This window comes from Castor canadensis, chromosome 8 (assembly GCF_047511655.1).
Source record: "Castor canadensis chromosome 8, mCasCan1.hap1v2, whole genome shotgun sequence".
NCBI classification, from domain to species: domain Eukaryota; kingdom Metazoa; phylum Chordata; class Mammalia; order Rodentia; family Castoridae; genus Castor; species Castor canadensis.
In genome coordinates, this window is record NC_133393.1 from 89,638,467 (window position 1) to 89,657,077 (window position 18,611).

Below are 18,611 nucleotides of genomic sequence, written 5' to 3' on the forward strand. Positions count from 1 at the left end.
TACACTTGACATTTAAGTTTAATATTTTTCTACTTTAAAAGTAATTCATATTCACTACATAATAGAAGAGGGAAGCACAGAAGGTATAAAGGAGTCGATTTAGAAAGTGCTTATTATCCCATCCCAGGAAAACGGCAACATTTTGGCACAGTTCCATTCATTAGCCTTTCCTATGTATTCTTGATCATCACTCAGACATCACTACATAAAAAAATCTTATATCCAGGCTTTTCAATATAACATTATATTATTTTTCTCATATTAATAAAAATTAAGTTTGTAAACATAATTTTAATGAAAAGATATTTTATCATTTATATATGTTATAGTTTATTTAAACATTTTCCTAATAGCAATTATTTGGTTAGGAGAGTTAGTGAGTCAAAGCACATAGACATGGTTAAGACCACTTTGTTTCCTAGAAAGGTTGCTTTTTGAGAACACAGAAGACATGGTAGAGAGAATTGGTGGGGCCAGGGTGACTGCATGAGGTGGAAGCTTACAGGTCCTGGCCCAGCCGCTCTAGCTCGTTGAGCAGGAAGTCCATATCAGCACGGGTCAGAGTGGGGTTGGCCACAATCACACGGAAGAAGTTGGCCCGGGGCCCGTGGGGCTGGTAGCCAATCATCATGGAGCCCTCTTTTACCATGCGCTCCTTGAGCATGGGGGCCACCTGTAGGGATGATGGTGGAGAGAGTCCAGCTGCAGCCTGAAGTCAGGTGAGGACGTGGGCTGGCTGCCTGGACCACCTCACTGCCAGCGCTGTCTCTCCCTCCATTCAGCCACCTTCTAGAAGCACCATGCACTGCTCTGACCTTGTCTTTGGCTCCAGTTTACATTTTCCACCATATTCAACCTGTTTGCCTTCTCTGCTTCTGCTTTATTCCTCAACTCTCCTGTTTCCAAGAAAGCTGGGGCAAGGACCATCTTTTTCCAAATCCCCACATTGCTGATTCCCAAGGCTGCTTCAGTCTAACTTTAAGCTTTAGTCCTCCTGAACATCTTCTTCTCCCCTCTCCTAATTCCTGTAACATTTTTTATCTATGCCATGTGATCTAGTATGTAATTTACAAAACCACCTTGTACACATTGGTTTCAAACAGGTAGCACCTCTATGAGGGCAAGAATACTCCTATCTTTCCAGATCATCTGTAGCACCTAGTGCCAACCCATCCTTTGGGACCAGGAAATAACATCTTCTCACTTCTAGGAGGCACATCAGGACTGGCCTTTCCAGGTTGCTCTGTTCTCAGCATTAGTGACAAAGCTCTTCCTGATCTTTCTGTCTCACATCTGTGTTGGGCCTAAGTATCCAGCGCAGGGTTTATGTGCTATAGACTAGTGACTTCTCCTGTAAACTCCCCACTTCCTTCTTACTTCCAAGAAACATACCTTGCTCCCCATCCCTGCCCCCACAAGAAAAGAGGACAAGCTGGTGTTATTTTCCAGTTGACATGTTGCTCAGCTCAGGAGCAAGACATCAGGACAGAGACCTGCCATGCCAAGTAGAGCCAGCAGGGGGCAGAAAGTTATCAGCTGCTCATTCACTGAACTGGGTTACCCAGAGCCAGGAAGGGAAAGCCTACCTGAGACAGCCTTTCCTTGTAATCTGGCCTCTCTTGCTTTCCCCGCAGGCTGGGGGGCACGAACCAGAAACACACATTGACAAACTCAGGCTAAGGTGAAGGAGGAAGGAAAGGCAGGAGCTGAGAAAGGGGGCCATTTTCCCCCTTCCTGCCCCCCTTCTTCCATCAGACTTGATGTGGGGATAGGCTGGGGCAGAGGGATGAAAAAGAGCACAGCATCCTACCTCCATGACCAACTCAAACCCTTCTCGCGTCTTTATTTCCTCCACCAGGTACCTGGACACGGGGTGAAAGATCGCAGATGGAGGAGGAAAGGCAGAAACACGGTAACAGTAGAGAGCCACAGAGACAATACGAAGGAACCCCTAAGATCAGAAGAGGGAGGGGTGGAATCTGGGAGGGGGCCCGGGACCCTCACACCTACCGGGTGAGGGCAAAGGCTTGGTCTATTCGCCGCTCCAGCCCTTGCCCGCCCTGTGCCTTCCACATGAGCCACAGCTTCAGACAGTCCACACGGCGGCCACACTGCACCACCTTGTCTCCTGTGTCCAGAGTCACATCATAGAACTTGTCCTGCTGGAAGAGGTAGCTGGCCTGGAACCCATGGCAGCGCTTGAGCAGGTTCTGTGTGGGGAGGGGGCTGTCAGAGCTGGCTTTTCTCTAGGGCTGCGATGGGACAGGAGCTCCTTAGCCCAGTCCACCCTTTCTGTTCCCTGGCACCAAGCAGCACTGTAGGGTGGTTGCCAGCTGACTCGGCCTTTCTCTAGGTTTCTCCAAATACCCAGAGCGCTTCTCAAATTCTGCCCAGAGCCAGGCACCAGTGGCTCACACCTGTAATCCTAGTTAATCAGGAGGCAGAGATCAGGAGGATCACAGTTTGAAGCCAGCCAGGGCAAACAGTTCTATAGACCCTATCTCATAAATATCCAACATAAAAAGGGCTGGCAGAGTGGCTCAAGTGGTAGAAAGCCTGCTCAGCAAGTGTGAGGCCCCAAGTCCAAACTCTGCCCAGGATCCCTCTGACAGCAATTTTAAGTTGGAAACCTTTTCCTTTTCATGAAGATGGGCCACTGAGGGAGTGAAGGAGCCCAGTACAGGGGTCAGGGTGGTTATAGATATTCAGTTTCAGGTGGATGGTAGGGAAACACTGTAAGGGCTGGACTCAGGCTGGAGGTGTGGCTCAAGAGATAGAGCATCTACTTTGCAAGTGCAAATCCCTGAGTTCAAACTTCAGTCCCTCCAAAACAAAACAAGGCCTGGACCCCTTCCAAGGTGGAACTGTGAAGAGGACATGACTCAGAGGGAGGAATGGACTAGGGTGAGGGGGCAGGGCAGAACCACCGAGGTGTCCCGGAGAAGAAGAGCAGAACACTGCAGCCCTGCAGCAAGGAGCTTATGTGGGTTCCAGGCCACGGAGTCAGCCCTAGTGAGACAGAGCAAAGTCAGGTTAGGAGTTCCTCAGGCTGCCCAGTCTGGGTACTCCTCCCCTGCCAGACCTCCCAGTGGAGGGGCTTGCCATCCCAGCAGTTGGGAAGAATTCCCATGTCCCAGTCAACCCATGATCTCCCAGCCCCAATCAACCATCTTTCTAGTCCCTATCCCACTCACCTCCTGCCCCCTCCCCATCCTAAGCTCTCTACTCTGTGACTCAATAGTCAAAAAGGTTTTGGCATGGGACTTAGGAAGAAGGGGGCCATATGCACCTCTGGATCCCATCCAGGAGATGCTTGTGTGTCTGTGACAGCAGGACACTCCCACCCCAGGCGGCCTGTGGAGCAGGAGGAACAGTGTGGGCCTTGGCCTTGGCTCAGTACTCCCCAGCCCAGGCCTATGTCTCACTCACATCCACGTGGAACCACATTCCATGACGCTGGCATACATCAGCAATTGCATCCAGTGGGTCAAAGGCCCCCAGCACAGTGGTACCAGAGGTGGCACTGACCAGGAATGGCACAGAACCCTGTAGCCAAAATGTAGAAGAAAGAAGTTGCAGCGTCACCTCAAAAGCCACCCAGAACCTTGTTCTGGGGCCTGGCTCTCAGCTCTCTGCATGCCTGACCTGGCCCATTTCAATCCAACAACACTGCACTAGTGTCCTCTATAAAAGATTCAGTCATCCAAGCAGAGATGGAATTCAAACCTAGTTCTAACTAGCCAAAGCTCATACTCTTTTTAAAAAATTAAGTCTTACTAGAAGGCCCAAATACTACTGGAAAAAATTCAAATTCTACAAAAGTTTATATCAACATTGAACTAGTAATTAAAAAACTATCACAAAGAAAAACCCAGGCCCAGATGGCTTTACTGATGAAAAAATTTATTTTCAAAACTCAAAGTATTCTACTATGAGTTAAATCCTAGCCCAGCCAACAGATTTTCAACAAGGATATCAATACAATTATTGAAGAGTGGTGTTTTCAACAAACTGCTAGGACAACTGGATATCCACAAACAAAAGAACAAAACTGAATGACTTCCTCACATCACACCCAAAAATCAACTCATAAAAGACCAAAGACCTGATGTGGCATAGGATCTCATTCCTGTAATTCTAACTACTCAGGAGGTGGAGACTAGGAGGATCACGGTTCCAGGCCATCCTTGGCAAAAAGTCCATGAGACCCCATCTCAACCCATAGTAGCTTGGCAACTGTGGCACGTGTTTGTCATCCAGCTACACGAGACACATACATAGGAGGATCATAGTCCAGGCCAGCCAAGGCATGAAGCGAGAGCCTAAATTCAAAAGTAACTAAAGCAAAAAAACACAGGGTCAGTGATGTGGCTCAAGTGGTAACGCACCTGCCCAGCCCTGAGTTCAACCCCCCAGTAACACACACACCACACACACATACACAAAATAAAAAAAATACCTAAGTGTAAGAAATAAAATTACAAAACTCCCAAAAGAAAATAGGAGTAATAGGTTCTATATGACAACAAAAGCACAAGCAACTAAAGACAACATAGACAAACTGGACTTCATGAAAATTTCAAACTTTTGTACTTCAAGTAACACAATCAGGGAAGTGAAAGGACAATCTACAGAACAGAAGAAATGCTCTGCAAAATCTGGTAAGGGACCCATACTTAGAACATATAAAGAACTCAAAAACAAAAAGACAGCCTAATTTGAAAACACTGCAAGTATCTGACAGCCTTTTCTTCAAAGAAGACATGCAAGCTGGGCATGGTGATTCACGCCTGTAAGCTTAGCACTTGGGCAGCTGAGGCAGGACTCTGTGCTTGAGAACACCCAGGTGCCACAGCAACACTGTTTCAAAAAAAAAAAAAGACAAAGTAAAGAGGAAGAGGGAGAGGAGCAGAAGGAAGGAGGAAGGGAGAAGGAAGAGGAGAAATACAAATGGCTAATAAACAAATGAGACAGTACTCAACATCACTAGGAAAATGCAGTTCAAAACTACAATGGAATACCATTTCATACCCACTAGGATAGATGCTATCAAAATAACAGAAAATAGCAAGTGTTAGAGCTGGGCATAGTGGGACATGCCTGTAATCCAAGCATTCAGGAGGCTGAAACATTGAGGATTCCGAGTTTTGGCTGCATATCAAGACTGTGTCTCAAAATAAAACAAAAGAAAAATGAGGACTGGGGATGTAGCTCAGTGCTTGTCAAGCATGGGCAAAACCCTGGATTCAAACTCCAGCACCAGAAAAAAAAAAAAAAAAGTGTGGGAGAGGATGTAGAGAAACTGGAACCCCGGGCACACAGCTGGTTGGAATGTAAAAATGGCACAGCTGCTATAGAAAACTCACATATGGCAATTCCTCAAGAAAATTAAAAACAGAATAAAACCAAAGTATCATATGCTCCAGCAGTTCTGCTTCTGGATATATGTCCCCTCAAAGTGAAAAGTAGGGGGCTATGGCTGGATACAGTTTGAGTGTGTCCCCAGGGGTTCATGTGTTGAAATTTAATCCCTATTGAAAGGAATTAAGATGATGGAAACTTAATCTGACTATGACATTGGGGAGGCCTTTGGAAGGTGATTAAGCTTAATAAAGTCATCACGTGGAGCCCCACGATTGACTGAATCCTGGTGGCCTTATAAGAGGGAGAGAGATCAGAAGAAATGTGGGCATTCCCTGTCTCTCGCCATGTGATGCCCTGCACTGCCACGGCGCCTTGCCAGCAAGAAGCCATCACCAGACTAGACTGGTGCCTTGGACTAGAACTGTAAGCCAAAAGAAACCTCTTTAAAATTTACCCAGCTTTAAGCATTTCATTACAGTAACTAAAAAAAAATGGACTTAGATAATACACAGGGTCTTAAAAATCAGTGTTCATAGCACCATTATTCACAAGAGCTAAAACATGGAAGCAACCCAAATGTCCACTGATAGATGAATGGATAAGCAAAATGTGGTAGATATATAGAGATTAAATTTCAACACATGAGCCCTTGGGGGACACACTCAAACCATATCCAATCCAAAGTCCCCTGGATCCCACTCAATGGCTATAGTAATGCAGAAAGCATCATCATAAAACAAAGCAAAATGAAACAGCTCCACACACTTCCAAATGTCTCCTGATGATTGGAAAAGTGGGGGGTGGAGGCCAGTGCAAGTCCCCCTAGATGAAGAAGGCTACAGGTGGGGAGTAGAAACATCACAGGCAGAGAGGAGGCTGTCTAAGCTCCACATCTTCAATTCCAGACCCAGCCATGGTCTCTGCACAAGTGTTCATCCATAATACCCACAACCTAGTTAATTCCTTTTCTCCCTTTAAGTCTCAACTAGCACTTCAGAGAGAAGCCTTCCCTGACTCCCTCATCTCCTGATTCAGTACTCTCTCCTGTATTCTACCTAGGGTACCATGTACCTCACCTTCACAGCACATATGCAGTTGCTTTACATGTATTTATGAATGCCAGTCTTCCTTATTGGAATAAATGCTCTATGAATAAAATCAGCAAAAAATCTGAATAGTCTTCTCCAAAGACAATATACAAATGCCCAATAAGCATGAGAAGATTCTCAACATCATTGATCATCAAGGAAATGTAAATCAATACCACAATGAGAGATCACTTCACAGTCACTGAGTGGCTATAATCAAAAAGAGCTAATGCAAGTGTTGGTGAGTAGGTGGACAAACCGGATCATCATACACTGCTGGGATTGTAAACTGGTGGTTTGAAAACAGTTCAGCAATTCCTCAAAGGTTCAATACAGAGCTACCAAATGACCCTGTAATTCCACACCCAAGTACATAACAAGAGAAATGAAAATCAGTTCACACAAAAGCCTGTTTGAGGCAGCATTATTCAAGAGAGTCAAAAAGTAGAAACTACTCAAATGTCCATCAACTGACAAATGGATAGATAAAATGTGGAGTATCCATACACTGGAACGTTACTCTGCCTAAAAAGGAATAAAGCACTGTTGCGTGCGACAAGATGGATGAACCTTGAAAGACATTATGCTAAGCAGAGAAAGCTCGTCACAAGCTGGGCACCAGTGGCTCATGCCCGTAATCCTAGGCTGAGAGCAGAAGAATGGAGGTTTAGGCCAGCCCGGCAAACAGTCTTCATGAAGACCCCCATCTCCAAAATAACCAGAGCAAAATGGACTGGAGGTGTGGCTCAAAAGGTAGAGTGTCTGCTTTGTGAGTGCTGCTTTGCAAGTGTAAAGCCCTGAGTCCAGGGCTAAGTAGATTACTGGGTTATTCCAGTAGAACTGGAAGGTTTGAGAGAACTGGAGAGTAAAGGCTAAAAGGTACAGGATTTCTTTTTGGGGTGAGAAAATGTCCTAACATTAATGGTAGTGATGATTACACAACTCTGTAAAATGTACATTTTAAGGGGGTGATTTGTTTGTTATATGAATTATATCTTAAAAGATATTACCAAAAACAGTTTATAGAATAAAAAGTAGAAATTGCCTGACACCAGTGGCTCATGTCTGTAATCCCAGCTACTCAGGAGGCAGACATCAGGAGAATCTCAGTTTGAAGCCAGCTCAGGCAAATAGTTTGAGAGACCCTATCTCATAAAATATACAACACAAAAAAGGGCTGGCAGAGTGGCTCAAGAGGTAAAGCACCTGCCTAACAAGAGTGAGGCCCTGTGTTCAAGCCCCCAAAAAATAGAAAAAGAAAAGTAAAAAGATGGAACTCCACTATTCTAATTGCTGCTTATACTGTCACTCAAGGGTAACAGCCATGTATCAATAATATACAGTTCTAAACAACAAAAACAGGCTTACCATGTTCACTCTATAGCGCAACTTATAATATACATTTAACATACATAGTGGAAGTATTTTCCTGTTAGTATAGCTTTACTCCAACCCTTTTCTCTCAAATGGCAACATAACACAATAATAATAATCGTATCAATATCAATGGGGGTAATGGCACACAACTATAATCCTAGTGCTTGGGAGGTTAAGGCAGGAGAATCACAATCACGGGTTTGAGGTCAATTTGGGCTACGCAGTGAGTTTAAGGTCACCTGGAATGCACAACAAGAACCTGTCTCAATAATAATAACACTGATAATGATATGGCAATAGCACACAGCAGCTAATGTTTACACAGTGCATCTATAGGCCAGGCACCGTTTTACGTGCTTTACCTCCAAGTTCACTTAATCCTTACAACAACCCTATGTGGTAAGTTTTAAGGTACGTCTTTTTTTTTTTTTTCCTTGTAATACTGAGGATTGGATCTAGGACCTTGAGCTTGCCACTTGAGCTATCCCCCAGCCCTTTTGTTTTTGAGACAGGGTCTGGAAAACTTTGCCTGGGCTAGCCTCGAACTCTTTATCCTTCTGCTTTTGCCTCCTGAGTAGCCAGGATTATAGATACGTACCACCATGCCCAGCCTATAATACGTCCATTTTCCATAGGAAGAAACTGAAACATACAGATATACAATAATTTATTTTATCTACCAATGGATATTAATTTTTTTTAATTTTGTATTTTGTTCCAGGAAATGTTCTCATGCACAGAATTCTATGCACTTGTGATGATTCATAGCACAAATTCTGAGCAGTGGAACTCTGAATTAGTAGATAGATACATTAAAAATTGTATAGATAGCGCCAAAACACCCTCCCAGATGGCTGCAACAGTTTACATACCTCTGAGCAGAGACAAGTGCTGGCATCCTCACCTTCCACACATAGCATGCACTGGACATTGCTGCCTGTACATCCTCCTCAGCATCTCCCTGCACTGACTCCCTAGCTCACAGAAACCTTCCACACTAAATTTTGGCCCTAATGCCCTCCCTTCAGGGCTGCCTGGGAGGCCCTCAGTGACTTAGAATTCCCCCCTGCCTACATGTCGTGTTGACAGAGTCCCTAACATGATGCAGTGTTCTCTCACTCCTCAGGCTTAGTCCATTGCAAGACAGTCATGGAGATAGAGAAGAGGCGTAAGGGGTGCCTGGAGCAGAGAGAGCCCAAATAACCCTCTACAAGGGTGACAGAGGGACCCTGCTTCACCACCTCGGGTACTCCCCACTTACTCACCTCAGCCTCAGCCAGACTGATCTGTCTCTCCAGATCCTCAGGGATCATTTTCCCTCTGAAAAAGAAAACTGAGTGAGTAAAAAAGCTGCAGGTGCTCTAGGCCAGAAGGCATTACCCTGTTGGAAACACAGTAAGGGAGGGTTAGCAATGCAGAGACCATGATGCTGATTTTTGCCTAAGAGAGATCAAAGAGACCTCAGGGAATAGGATGGGGGGTTCTGGCAGGCACTGAGAGGCAGAAGTGCAAATCTGCAGAACCGAAAGGGGAGAGAAGTGCACCAGGTGTACAGGCCTAAGGCCAAAGCTTTCTGGCAGCAAGATGGCATACTGTGCCAAGCTGGGTCAGGGCCATGTCGGCAGAAGGACCTTCACCTCTCATCAGCCTTGACCACTCGGACACTGTCAGTGCCAAGTCCCAGAAAAGCAGCTCCCTTGTTGATGGAGTAGTGACACTGTGGAGGAATGCAGAGGGCAGGTTAGTGACCTGGGCTAGAGGCCAGAAGTCAAGGAGAATGGGGAAGATAGAGTCTGAGAAAAGTCAAGTATGAGCTGCAATAGACTGGACACTGAAGGCCAGGCTTCTCAGATGTTCACGTGGAGGAAATGTCTGGGTGTGTGGTTAAAACAAAGATCCAAGTTCAGTAGGTCTGGGTGGGGCTGAGATTGTGGACTTCTAATAAGCTCCCAGATGATATCAGTGCTGCTGGTCCATGGATCACCCTCAGAGTATAAAAGAGTAGGCTGTGTCAATTGCACTTGTTGCCCCTGCCTGATCTCCAAGCAGAAGGCAAATGAACATGAGCGTATACTTGGCCTCCTTGACTGGAAGGAGCATATCCACTTGGGGACAGGGTATGACAGAAAGAAGACTAAAGTGTCTCTGATTGCAGCAGTTGCAGATTAGAATCAGGATCCCAGGGTTGGACCTGTGCCTCTTTCCCACCTCCTTTGATGTGAAAAGAGCCAAGGGGGGCAGTGCCCGGAGGCCCCTCTGCTTGCAGTCTGGGTAGCGCTGATAGCGGGCCAGGTTCATAGCATACATGTTGGAGATGGAGCCACCTGTCACAGGGAGGGGGTGGCAGCAAGAGGGAGAAGATGGTATGTCAAGACTGGAGCTTGCTTCCCATCACCTTTCCAACCAAAAGAACTGATCAAAGTAGCAGGTGGTTCCCAGACCACTAATTCCCAAGGCTGTACGGGATGGTACAAGGACCCAGAATAGCCCCAGGATCAGTAAATCCTCCTGCCCACCTCCTCCACACCCTGGGCTGCCCCCAGGAGACGCTACCCTCCCTCTACACACACACAGAGTAGGCACTAGAGCACTGATCCTATGGGCTGTTGGCAAACACCAGGAAAAAGGGGACTGGGCAGACTCCTCCCAGTTCTGGCCCCAGCACAGCTGGAAAGGAAACACAGAAATCAGCTTCTCCCCAACTGCTTAGAGCAAGAGAATGGTGGGGGAGGAGAAACCCTTACAAAGATCTAAAAAAGTGCCGCTCCCCCCACACTCTCACATACCAGGGCAGAAGACCCCATCCCCAGAGCTCCAGCCCACCAGGGACCGGAGTTTCTTCAGCACCTCCTCTTCCATAAGTACAAACACGGGGGCGATCTCATACGTATACCTGCCAAGAAAGCATCAATGAGAAAGGCAGAGGTGGGAGCACTGCCAGGCCAGGCTCTTAAACTAGAGGAATCAGAGAGAAGTGGCAAAACGGCAAAGGGTTCCAAGAGAGGATCAGGTTGATGACAAAGAATCAAGGAGACACAGACGAGAAAAAATGGGTCAGGAGGCATGAGAAAGCTTGGAGAACAGAAGACCAATGGACAGAAGGGAAGCCACTTTGCCAACTGGCATTCCCAGCAAACAGCAGAGAGGGGCAGAAACCATTCTCCTCTCCTACTCCTAAGGCGCTTCCCCAGCAAACCTAAGTCCTTTGTGGGATGGAGGGAGGGGCCCTAGGATGGCTCACTGGCTGGTGTTGAGGCTCTCAGTGATAATGCGCCCGGCCAGAGCATGGGGATCCAACCCTGAGAAGAGCTGGTTGAAGAACCGGGGGTGACCTGGAGAAGGGGGATGGGGCAGGGGGCTCAGTGTGCAGGTGGGTGCAAATGCCAGAGATCCTCCCTCCAGAGCCAAGGCTTACCGGTCTTGACGCTGTAGTGAATCACAGTCCGGCAGCGCTCCAGGATCTGCTCATGCGACTCGCCCTGCCTCCGCAACTCCAAATCCAGTAGCTGCTTGAGTTCCCTAGGCTCCCTCCACTCACAGACCTAGCAGGGGAAGTCAGGATGCAGGCACCTTAGACCCTAGGGACTGGCTGCCCCTACCACAGCTCAACAGACAAAAGAAATCCCCAGTCTGCACTTAAAACAATTCATGTTTTCAAAATGCAGATGAACAGTGTAAATAAACAATGTTAAGATGCAGCATTCCAATTCCTGAGAGATACAAGGGACAACGATGAATCTGGGGCAAAGCCTCATTAAAGGAGTGAAGCTCTGAGCCAAGGTTAAGAAAGAGAAAAGAAGGGAAGGTTTGATGAGCAGGAGAAGGAAGGGGAAAGGACCCACCTTCTCAGAGGCATCAGTCCCTTTCCGAATGGCCTCATCTACAACAATCCCAAACACATCCTGGAGCAACGCCTCCATAGCCATGGGGTCCCCATCCAGAGTAGGCAGTGGTTCTGAATCAGCCATCAGGATAAAATCTGCGAGAAGAGGAGTCATTTCTTACTCATTCTGTGCACCCTACCTGTACACAACCAACAAGACTCTCCACCTTGTAATAGTGCGAGACCCTGAGTCCTACAGCTCAGTCCCAACGTTCAGTGCATAGATTAGGGCAAGTGACAGCATCCAAGGGAAAAAGCCAGTGAGAAGAGGTGGGAGAGAAAAAGGCGATTAAAGCTAAGCAGATGCAATTAGTGGCCACTGTCCACCTAAGGTAGAGACACAAAGCTTACCTTTCTGCTCAGGTCTCTGTTCAGGTAAGCTGGTGGCAAGGTACACAATGAACTTTTCAGAATAGCAGGTTAGTCCTGCTATCTGTTGGACAGCAGAGAAAGTGACATAAAAACAGCAATCACATGGCCATGGCATAATTCTCATGACGCTTACCCTAAAGAGAACTTTCACTTTTGGACAGGGACAGCAGATTAAGTTTCCTGAATAATCATTAGCTGACAGAAGGGAGGAACAAGAAGAAAGGCAAAAACAGGTGGCACATTATCCTCAGGGTTGAGGGAAACAGAGGGCCACATAAAAGAGAAGATTCCTACCATGAATCTAAGAGTCCAGAGTGAGGGCACAGGCGATGCTGGAGAGAGACAAGGACAGAGGGTGTGGACTGAGGACTGGTGTCTGAGACATGGAGGTAGAATAGCTGAGGCAGGCCCTGGAGGCCAATCCCTTTTGCATCCCAACTCCAAGGCTTTTCAGAACTATCCTGGATTTTTTGTTTTGTTTTATTTTTCCTTTTTTTTGTTGTTTTTTGTTTTAAGTGGCACAGGGGTATAAACTCAGGGCCTCACACTTGCTAGGCAGGTTCTCTTACTGCTTGAGCCACTCCATCAGTACTTTGTGATGGACTTTTTTTTTCCAAGACAGGGTCTCATTTGCCCTGGGCTGGCTTCAAACTGCAATCACCTGAACTCTGCCTCCTGAGTAGCTAGGATTATAGATGTGAGCCACTAGAGTCTGATTGGCAGTATTGTGGTTTGAACTTGGGGCTAGACAGGTATTTTGCCACTTGAGCCACATCTCCTGGCCATGTTTTTTCCTTTTCCTGAGATAGGGTCTCTCTATGTTGCCCAGGCTGGCCTCTAACTCAGGATTCTCCTGCCTCAGCCTCCTGAGTGCTGAGATGAGGTGTGTGTCACCATACCAGACTCTGTTCTGGTTTCTGAAACCCTCTTGTAGAGCAGAAAGGAAAGGAAATTATGTTGAAGGAGAAATTTGTTGCACAAGCATGATCCTGTGCTTTCCAAACTGCGACTAGGAAAGCCCCTCCCCTACTCCCAGAGGACACAGAGGTATATGCAACAGTGACAGCCCAAGACATGGCTGGGTGCTGACCCTGAATGTCTCATGGCTGGACCCATAGACATTTCCTAAGTAGACTGAGTTTGGGGAAATCAGAGCATCAGTCCAGGCCTCAAGAACAGAGATGGGAATAAGTCCTGTCCTTTCATAGCACTCCTGCCAGCTTTCTAACATGGCAGCCATGGAGCTTAGATGCTAAAAGGCTAATAAAATAGGCCCGTAAGCTGGGGGGTGTAGCTCAGTAGCAGAGCACTTGCCTAGCATGTACAAGGCCCTGGGTTCCACTCCCATCACCGCAAAGAAGAAAGAGCAAGAAAAAGGTCCCATTTTAGCACTTACCATATGCTACCCTCTGCACTTAAAATGCACTATGCTAACCTTCACACCTGTTCAAGGTAAACTTACTACTCACTCAGTTTTCCCTAAAGAGGGAAACTGAGTTTCAGAGATACTATGTACTTATCCAGGTCCCACAGTCAGTACATGGCTAAGCGGGACTTGGACACAGATGTGCAGACTCTGAAGCCCCTAACTATCATGCTCTGTTGCTTCATGCAAGGCTCTCTGTGTTTTCAAATGTTTCCCCCTCCTGTCTTCCAAGAGAGCTAGGGCTTTCATTCCTGAGTCTTTTGAGGCTTCCTGAGAACTAGCCTGTTTCTCATTGGGTCTCTGCAGATGGACCAGCTTTGAGTTTCTGCTGTTAGCTAAACCAGTTACCACTTCTCTGCTTCCTATTGTCTACAGCTACTGACAGCTCTCACCTTTAGTCTCTTTTCTCATTTGCTTTATTTTTCTAGATTTAAAATTCTGCTGATGTAATTTTAATGGAATTGGAAGGAATGGTGGCAAACATGCAGCTAATCTGCTATGTTTAACTGGAAGGAGTGCAGACAGCACAAACTTACAGTGATACCAGTTTGAAAGATTGTGTGGTTTTGACTAGTGGAATGCAGTAGACCTGGCATATTTGGGAAGAGAAAGACAGGCCAGCTGGACTGGGGCTCTGCTGGGTGGATTTGGTGGAAGGACAGCAGGGCCAGGGAATGGAGAACACTGGAAAAGGAGTGGTTAAAACAAGGGAACATGAAAGGAAGTCAGGAAGCCTAAGAGGGAATTGGTAGTCAGAGAAATTTATGGACTAGAGATCCCATGAAGTCAGAAAAAAACTTATGCATTTAAAAAACAAACTCTTGGGCTAGCAGAGTGGCTCAAGTGGTAGAGCATCTGTCTAGCAAGCATGAGGCCCTGAGTTCAAATGCCAGTACTGCCAAAAAATAAAAAACAAATTCTGGTTGGTCCTACCAACATCTTCTCGGCCATAGGCTAGAGTGCTGTTCTTAACTCTATTCATGTTTCTTTGCTTATCTCTATCTTGTGGGGATCAGGATATAAGGACAACTGGTACAAAAGAAGGTGGGGATGAGGCACTGCACTGAACACAAGGATTAAGAGGAAGTTACATGTCAAACCAACCTCTTTTCCCAATCAGCCCTCACAGTTAGTGACTAGGAGTGAACTCTCCAGGGCCAGACACTGTCTGATTTCTCTCTGAAAAAACTGAACAAGACCCAGAGAAAAGACCTCTTGACAGTCTTATTTCAGACTTCCCTCAGTCGCTCATCAGTGAGGTCCCACCAATCAATATAGCCTGCCCATGAACTTGGACCTTCCAAATGAGAGCAGGCAGACAAAGATGACCAAACACTTAAACAAAGTCCCTCACAAGAACCACAGAGTTGCTGGGGGCTCACGCCTACAATCCTAGCTACTTGGGAGGCAGAGATTAGGAGGATCGAGGTTCGAAGCCAGCCTGGGGAAACAGTTTGTGAGACCCTATCTCGTAAAAAACCCTTCACAAAAAAGTGGCTGGTAGAGTGTAGGCTCTCAGTTCAAGTCCCAATACTGCAAAACCCCACAGAGTTGCCAGGTGCTGGTGGCTCAGCATGAGGTATGGTTCAAGTGGTAAGGTGCCTGCTTTGCAAGTACAAAGCCCTAAGTTCAAAGCTCAATCCCACCCCCCAAAAAAAAAAAAAAAAAAACCAGAGTTAAAACCAGAAAAACTGATAAAAGGCATTTGGTAGAAGCAGAAAAAGCTGTATAAATCAGTAAGATCCATGAAAAAGAGTTTCAGAAAGAGAAGGAAAAAAAGGAGAAATAAATGATCAAGAAAAACTTTACAGAACAAGATAAATTAAAGGACCTATGGAATGACCAACAGGAAGCCATATTATCAGTTCATGACACTGGAAAATGCAAAGACTTCCAGACACAAACAAAACCAACCAACCAACCAACACCAGGTCATAGACAAAGGAGAGGCCTAGGTGGCATCAAACTTCTCCAACTCACAAGAGAGAGGTAGGGGAAATCCCAGGAGTGTAATGAAGTTAGAAATGATGATTTCCTCATTAGAGGAAAAAAAGTAGTGATATGTTCAACAGTACATGCAACACTGCCTGGCAACACTCTTTTTTAGTTGACAGCTCAAGCTATCTGCAGCAACTATTTCAAAAATTTTTCCATATCTTTCAAATTATTGACCCACCAACCTTTTCCTTCCCTCCCTCATCCCAAACATTTTAGAAAAAATAAGTCATCAAAACTTACTTGACTTTTTGCTCCCTGAACTATGACTCTCATTCCTTCATTCGCTCAATGCTTATTCAGTATCTGGAGTGTGCCATGCAGCTGGGTAGCCAGTAGAGGTGCAACAACAAGCTGAAGCCCACAGCCCTGCCCTGTCAAGTCCACAATGGGAAGAAAGTGCAAGTCACACCTGGGAGCCAGGGAGCCAAATCCTACTGGTTGATATGGCTTTGCTTGGTGCTATAGCATGCTTGCAATCTTTTTTTTTTGCGGTACTGGGGCTTGAACTCAGGGTCTACAACTTGAGTCACTCCAACAGCACATTTTTGTGATTTTTTTTTTTTTTTCGAGATGGGGGCTTGTGAACTATTTGCCAGGACTGGCTTCGAACCGAAATCCTGATCTCTACATCCTGAGTAGCTAGGATTTACAGGTGTAAGCCACCCACACCTGGTACATGTTTGCAATCTTTCAAAAATAACTATCAACAATAAAAATAAAATAAAAATGTGGACTTCCATCTTCTTGTGAGAAAAACAGGAAGGCCTGGCAACACAGGACGTGAATTAATAAACAGAAACAATTGGCTCTAGCTGGAGATGCCCTTTATTATTAGTTTCACATTTCACGGTGTGTTCAAATTTTAAACTAAGCAATGTAGCAAGATGTTCATGTAGTTTAAAAATCAAAACACAGGGCTGGAGGAGTTTGGCTCAAGTAGAGTGCCTGCCTAGCAATCATGGGGCCCTCAGTTCAAACCCTGGTACTGCCAAAAAAATAAAAAACTAAAACATAGCCAAGTACAGTGGTTCAAGCCTGTAATCCTAGCTACTTGGAAGACTGAGACTAGGAGGACTGTGGTCTGAGACCAGCCCAGGCAAAAAGTTTGTGAGATCCCATCTCAACACTGGGCATGGTGGTACATACCTATCATTCCAGCTAGATAGGGAAGCACAAATAGGGTATCATGGTCCAGGCCTGCCCAGGCATAAAATGAGACCCTATCTCAAAAATGACCAAAGCAAAAAAAAGGATGGTGATATGGCTCATGTGGTAGAGCACGTGCTTAACAAGCAGTTCAACCCTCATTATTGCAGGGGGGGGAGAAAAACCCAAAAATATTAGTATAGTGAAAAATCTAAACCCCGCCTCCCCACTCCAAAAAAAAAAATAAACAATTTTTATTGGTTTCTTAGGGATCCTTTCAGAGTTTTGGGTTTTGTTCGTTTTTTTGGTGGCTTGGGTTTTAATTCAGGGTTTTGTTCTTACAAAGCAGGCACTCTACTGCTTGAGCCACACCTCCAGTTCATTTTGCTCTGGTTATTTTGAAGATTGGGGTCTTCTGAACTATTTGCCTGGGCTCACCTCAAACTTGATCTTTCTGATCTCTGCCTTCTAAGTAGCTAGGATTATAGGGATGCCTGGCATTTCAGAGTTTATTTTCTCCCTCTTCACACAAAAGGGCATATAATCATTCTTCACCTTGATTTTTTTGCACTTAACAAAACAAGGGTGATCTTATCATTCAGTATGTACAGAACTTCCTCATTCTTTTTTTTTTAATATAACAGCTTAATTGAGATTTAATTTACAAACCACAAAGCAAATCCCTTAAAGGCATACAATCCAGTGGTTTTGATATACTCACAAACTTGTGCAACCATCACTACTACCTAACTCCAGAATATTTTCCTCACCCAGTCATAACCCCTTAGCTGTCAGTCCTGTTTCCCCCACCCCCAACCCCTGGCAACCACTGATCTACTTTCCATCTCTACAGATTTACCTCCTCGGGACATGTGACAGAAAAGGAATCATATAATATGTGGTCTTTTGCTATTGGCCTATTTTACTTGGCTTGTTGTCCAGGCTCACCCACATTGTAGTACTTATCAGTACTTCTTTCCTTTTGGGGACTGAATCATGTCCCTTGCAGGGATGTACTACATTTTGTCCATTCATCAGCTCATGGGCACTTTGACTGTTCCCACCTTTTGGCCATTATGAATGCTGCTGCTGTGAATGTTTGTGTACAAGTTTTTATGTGGATGGCTATTTTCAGTTCTCCTGGGTATAAACCTGGTGGTGAAATTGTTGAGTTATGTGGCAACTCTATGTTTAAGCTGCTGAGGAACTGCCAAACAGTTTCCAAACTGGCTGCCCCATGTTATGTTCCCACTTGCAATGTATGAGACTTCCAGGTTCTCCACATCCTTACAGATACTTGGTATTGTCTCTTTAATCACAGACATCTGCATGTTTAGTTTGATAGGGACAGCCAACAACCATAAAGATTGAACTTTGTTCAAATCTCTTACAACAGGACCTCTCTGGCCTCGTCCTCCTCACCTCCAGCCTTCTGGAACAGTTACCTCTACTCTGTCTTTCACTTTCTGTCCTCTGGCATCTTCCTTTGCCCACTACCATGTAGTTTCCACCTTCAAGAATTTCTCTGGCTCCAAAGCCAATAGCAACAGCTCATCTTTATCCTCCAAGACCTATTGGAGCCATTTGACAACTTGAAGTCACATCTTGAAACATTCTTTTGCTGGCTTCCATACTACTACCTGTGGTCTTCCCCTCCCTGGCTGCTCCTAATTTCCTTTCCATTTTCACCTTTCTCTAGCCCTTCTGGAAATACTAGTGCTCCTCAGAGTTCTGTCTCAGGGCCTTTCATCTGCTGTCCATATGTGTCACTAGGCAATCGCATCCATTCCCAGAGCTACATGCAGGTTAACCCCTCTATTTCAGACCTTTCTCCTCCTGAGCCCCTAGATCTCTGAAGCTACCTGCCTAACTTGGAAAAGACCAAAAAACGCACTCATTACCAGCACAAATTTGACCATGAGGCAAGAAATACATTTAAATTGAGAGCCATTCTAAA

General features: G+C 45.6%; 1 protein-coding gene across 13 annotated transcripts in view; it reads right to left on the reverse strand.

Moving 5' to 3' along the window:
• The window catches only part of Csad (cysteine sulfinic acid decarboxylase), a 25,593-nt gene continuing 6,982 nt past the window's right edge, over nt 1-18,611 (reverse strand). For 4 of the 13 annotated variants that reach the window (XM_074083461.1, XM_020160253.2, XM_074083463.1 and 1 more), the window contains 14 exons: nt 11,672-11,808; nt 11,245-11,371; nt 11,071-11,161; nt 10,616-10,722; nt 10,038-10,153; nt 9,467-9,546; nt 9,095-9,149; nt 3,430-3,546; nt 3,290-3,354; nt 2,928-3,009; nt 2,011-2,210; nt 1,811-1,862; nt 1,587-1,676; nt 1-673 (listed from right to left, as the gene is read on the reverse strand). In XM_074083461.1, the coding sequence (XP_073939562.1) occupies nt 500-673; nt 1,587-1,676; nt 1,811-1,862; nt 2,011-2,210; nt 2,928-3,009; nt 3,290-3,354; nt 3,430-3,546; nt 9,095-9,149; nt 9,467-9,546; nt 10,038-10,153; nt 10,616-10,722; nt 11,071-11,161; nt 11,245-11,371; nt 11,672-11,808 (1,493 nt within the window). In that variant the 3' untranslated portion in view covers nt 1-499. Of the gene's footprint in view, nt 674-1,586; nt 1,677-1,810; nt 1,863-2,010; nt 2,211-2,927; nt 3,010-3,289; nt 3,355-3,429; nt 3,547-9,094; nt 9,150-9,422; nt 9,547-10,037; nt 10,154-10,615; nt 11,041-11,070; nt 11,162-11,244; nt 11,372-11,671; nt 11,809-12,063; nt 12,202-15,748; nt 15,880-18,611 lie in introns of those variants that run through there. The other 9 variants (XM_074083464.1, XM_074083462.1, XM_074083466.1 and 6 more) reach the window with 9 other exon arrangements.